This window comes from Lathamus discolor, chromosome 3 (genome assembly GCF_037157495.1).
Source record: "Lathamus discolor isolate bLatDis1 chromosome 3, bLatDis1.hap1, whole genome shotgun sequence".
NCBI lineage: Eukaryota > Metazoa > Chordata > Aves > Psittaciformes > Psittacidae > Lathamus > Lathamus discolor.
This window is the reverse complement of record NC_088886.1, coordinates 65,185,276-65,190,202: the sequence shown is the minus strand read 5'-3', so window position 1 is coordinate 65,190,202 and position 4,927 is coordinate 65,185,276. Positions and strand designations below refer to the sequence as shown.

At 50.9% G+C, this 4,927-nt stretch overlaps 1 protein-coding gene across 1 annotated transcript in view; it reads right to left on the bottom strand.

Moving 5' to 3' along the window:
* Positions 1–669, bottom strand: part of LOC136009609 (pancreatic alpha-amylase-like) — a 9,245-nt gene extending 8,576 nt beyond the window's left edge. The window contains exon 1 of the mRNA XM_065669592.1: positions 438–669. Coding sequence (XP_065525664.1) covers positions 438–605 — 168 coding nt within the window. The 5' untranslated portion in view covers positions 606–669. The remainder of the gene's footprint in view (positions 1–437) is intronic.
* Positions 670–4,927: the final 4,258 nt, after the last annotated feature.

The window sequence follows — 4,927 nt, the reverse complement described above, 5'->3', positions numbered from 1 at the left end:
TCTGCGAGGTGTCTCTCTTGCAGGCTGGCAAGAAAGAAGTTTGCTTTCGTTCCTGTGGGCTGCCCGGGTCCAGCGTGGGCCTGCTTCCATGGACACGCACATGGCAGGGCTGAAGACACAGGAATTCTTTTCACTGCAGTAGTGACTACTTAGGAAAGCCAAACCTCAATTCTTATGCGCATCCCTTGGAAGAAGGCAAAGAGGAAAACCGAGCTTTTCGGCGGAAGCCCTTCAGAAGAAAGCGTGCCCCTTTCTAACTGATGTGCTAGAGAAACAAGATCAGGCACTGGCCCTGCAGGCTGTGGGGTTACTGCTTCCGTCCTCCCCTTCCCAACCCCAAAGTGACTTGGGGCTGGCTGGCTCTAATTCAGGCATTCTGATTTATTAATCGAATGCTACGCTGCCGTTTCCCGACCTACTCACAGGAAACAGCTTACCTGAACTCCTCCGAATCCATAAGGAGCTAAATAGCGCTCACACTCAAGAGCAATATCGGCCCAGCGCCATTCAAAGAGATGTACGATAGACGTCCTCCCGGCCTGAGTGTTGGGGTTGTACTGCCCCCAGCAGAACCCTAGAGCTGCGAGCAGGAGGAGGACTCGCATGATGCCTTCAGTGTGGGGCTGCGGTCTCTCTGCTGGCAATTTATACTCCTGCAAGATGACACGGTTCCTACCGCAGCTGTCAAAATTCACACAGAGCAGATGCTATCAGTTATTATTTGGCTAGCTGGCTCGATACCCTTCTTCCGTTTTGTTTCTTCCTGGATTGCCCAACAGCTGAAGATAAAACACCTTTTCACAATGACTGTACTTTATCGTAAACCCAAATTCAGAATCGTACTCTTTCCAATCGTGCAAGCATGGATATCCAAGGGATTCCAAGAAGTAACGCACAGACCCTCAAGGGGGGCTCTGCAAGGAAACAGGAAAGGAAGGCGATAAAAAGACACCTGGAACTTTAACAGTGCTAGCAGAAGGAATGACTTTGCCAGCATTCGCAGGTGTCCAGGGCTCAGGATTAGTCCGAGCTCAAACCAGGCTACCTCTCGAGTCACTAACAGAAGTATCGCACAATACGTCGCAGGGCTGGGGGGGGGGCGGGGGGAGGGCTGCACCGGGTGAGCCACACTGGTAACCACAAACTGACCTTTTTTCATGTCTGACGGTTTTCTGGCATCGCTGCCCAGTCTCTGCTGGTTTTCTTCCCTCAGTTGCACAGAGCAAATGTTGTTCTACACGATTAAACGTGATTGGAGCTGCACGTGGTTCCCTCTCCAACAGAGACTCTGCGTAACGCTGACCAGCAGTTTCAGTGACCAGTGGTTCACCTGAGTCAAGGAAGGAAACCCAAAGTCAGCTCTAAAGGGATTATTCTCTCTACTCGCAGCAAGGATATAACAACACTCTGAGAGAACATGGAGAGCAGGGAGACCCTGACATTCAAGGAATATCTGTGAGGAAACCAAAGAATCTGCCAAACGGCACACCCACTGCAAGATAAAAGAAACCTCAGTGCACTTTATAGCTCAACTGTCACAGGCATGCTCTTTCTGAAAGTAGCCACGCCACTGAACATGTCACATGCCTTCTTCTCCTTGCCAGAATCGGTCTTCAAGGACAAAAAGCAGAAGCGGGGCCCATTTGCCCACCTGTTCGTTTACATGTCACGGGCCTTATGAAAGGTTTCTTTTTCCACTACAACTATGACAGACTAAATTACTGCAAACGACCTTGCCTACTCGCTGACAGCAAGGAACCTGTAAGATGATTACACATCTTGCGATTACCGGTCAAGTGAGCACAGACCCCTCCCCACCATTCCTCAGTACTAACAAGAGCAACCAAAAACGTGCACCCAGTTAATTTCTACATCGCTGGTCCCGGTGTGCTTCCACTGATGTCATGGCATATCGCTGCCTGACATTGTGTTTCCAGTGACCTGCGTTTGCTCCCGAAACACGATGTTATCAGCCAAAAAAGAGGAAGGACCGGTCCTTGACAGCCGGACGCAACGGGTAGAAAATGATTTCAGGGGTGTTCCAACACAAGGCAGATGGGAACCCAGCCCTCTGCCGCCCCCGTTTGAAAACTGTGTGGTTTAATCCATTTCATCTCCCCATAGAGTTGGAAACCTGGTGGCAGCGGACCCCCGGAGGATGTGGGTTCCAGGCTTCAAAATGAGACCTCCTCATGAGCAGGCTTTGACACTGCAAATGTCAAACTTGACTTTACTTACTAACTTGAGTAAAACTGCTTTCAAGCGGGCCTGTTCTTCTATGTCCCTATGTGGCCGTATTACAGCTCTGCCCATCGCTACCATGCTAACAATGGCAGCGGTTTCCCAGTGCGGTGCTGCAGCGTCAATGTGTACGCAAGACGTACCAGCATGTGACTGAGCAGTAAACCCTGACACAAGAACAAAGCTCAGAGGAGAGAGGAAAGTGACCTGGCCAGGAGCCTCGTGGAAAATAATGCAGGTGCTGGTTGTCCACAGGTGTTGCAAAGAATGCTGACTTATCTTAGCACAAAGAGGGCTGGAGGGTGGCCTTTATTTTAGGTGAACAGCCATGTCATTGGAGTGCATCTGCTGCAATGATAACACTCTATCCCTGAAATAATTCAAACAATATCAGTATCTTCCTGGTTTAGCCAGACAGGTGTGGGGAGTTTACACATGGCTCAGCACAACAGGGATTCTAAAAACTAAAGAGCTAACAGAAGATTTTTCCAAAGATGGCAATGGGCTCTAGCTGGCTTCAACCCACGTACTTCTTTCCAGTGACAGGAGATGCCCGGCATCCTGACAGCGAGGGTATTATAGACTCCACTAACGGAGATCACGCCGATACTGTGGTCGAACCGTATATCGCAATTGTTCTGTTTTGCCAGGTGTCACGTTTGTATTACGATTGCAGTATATTTTGTATCACACGGCTGAGTCAGAAAAAGGATCTAGCATCAGTTTTCTTCAACTAAGCAGACTGGATATTAAACGTTACGCCCTGCATGTGTGGAATAGCTAAAAGAAGCTGGTCTGAGAGCATTCGACTCTGACCCAGTCAGACCAATCCCTATGTTATCGTCCACCCTGCTGCTGTTCAGCTTCACCAAGTGAATAAGCAATACTGCTGTGTTGTATCATGATGATGGCTTGAAGGGTACGTAAAGGCAGTTAAGCGCACCTGCGTCTTAAGCGCACCATCCAAGCATCCCCAGACGGATTATTAGAAAGGAATCCGTACAAGACTAAGGTAGATGGCAGTCTTAAGGCTGCTCACAGAGAGATCTTAGACTTCACTTATCATCTTCACAAAACAAGAACGTCTACATTGACTGCTGCTCTCCAGACAGGTGAGTATCTTAATACGCTCCAAGGCTGAGATTGCCCTCCTCTCAGGAAAGAAACAGTGCTCAGATTTCAGTGGTTATCTGCCACAGCAAGACCCCTGGCAACCCCAGGAAGGGTAGCAAACAGTGGTCTCAGAGAAGCACAGACACAGCTATTACCGGAAAAGATAAAGCTGTCCTAGCTGAAAGACCTAGAAAGTCATGCCACAGGGGAGACACAGTCATCACCTTGATGGTCAGTTTTCAGCTGCCAAGATACTGCCACTGTCACGCCGCTACATGAGATGTCACGCTTTTAGACCAGCTTTCCTGAAGAATGGCTTCAGGGATGTTGTAGCACAAAGTAGATGTGGATCCATCCCTTTGCCAGCCCCGTTTGCATGACGAAGAGAGGAGCCTGTCTGCTTCCAAAGAGCAGAAGGGCTCCCTGCCCTGACCCTGGTGGCAAGCGACAGGTTTGCAAATAGCTCTTACCATCCTGCCACACGGCTCTCCCACTCTTTGACACCGCTCCAGGGAGCAGCCCCAGGGGCTGTGTTTTGCCTGCAGGTCCCCTGCCCTCAGCAAGGCGGTGCTGGCCACAGCGAGCAACGGAGACAGGCGGAAGGTCTGGCCTCTGGGACAGGCACACTACCTGGCCCCTTCCTCCCACACCATCGCTGCCTTGCCAGGCACCCGGAGCCCTTGGGCACGCTGAGAGCCATTATCCACCCTCCAGCAGCTGCACGCTCTCCCTCTCCCACCACAAAAGGCAGGCCTGTCCCTAGGAGTACACCTTGACCACAAAAAGAAGACGTCCGGGCGTTCCTCTGACAGTGGCCCCTCAGGACTGCGTTGCAATGAGTATTGTAGCCAAGCAGACATTCTGACTTAAAGCAGACTCACACTGACCTCGGCATTTCCTCACGGCTGACAATGAAGTCGGGAAAGCCGCCAAGTCTGTGCTCCTTCTGCGTAGTGCTCAGAGATGTTACTGGATAGGCAAGCCAAGCCCTCCACAGAGACAAGCATATGCTGGCGTTGACGCCACTGTCCAGAGCTCTAACCCATGCTTGAGTAAACGGCGCCCTTCTCAGGCACCTTTGGAACGGCCACAGTGAACATTTGTTCCCAGCAGGACACTGCGGCTAACCAGGTAAGGTCTGTGCTTTAGATCTGTACAGGCAGAGGCGGACTGTGAACCAGGCAGCCCGCTGGCTTGACTGGTGTCATGGGCTGGAATAACTGAATTGGCATGGCCCAGCTTCCTCTGCCGATGCAGAGCCCGGGCTTTGCTTTGCCGCAAGGAACAGATCCAACTCTCCTGGGTGCCTACGCACTACTGGCAGCTGACTGCCCACAGCGTGGCTCATCTGGGATGTAGATGTGTCAGTACGTATCGGCCCTAGAAGTAACACGTTTCTAACTCGCCCACGTGTTGCTTTGGGTCCCATTTATTTCTTGTATTTTACGCTCTCCCCTCTTTCTCTGATGTGGGAAACGGAGTGCTGCATTGCCTTAAAACACAGCACTGCACTGCCACTACTTGTGACGCGATAAAGTTACCGTCCGGTTCAGTAAGGGAAAATACACGACTC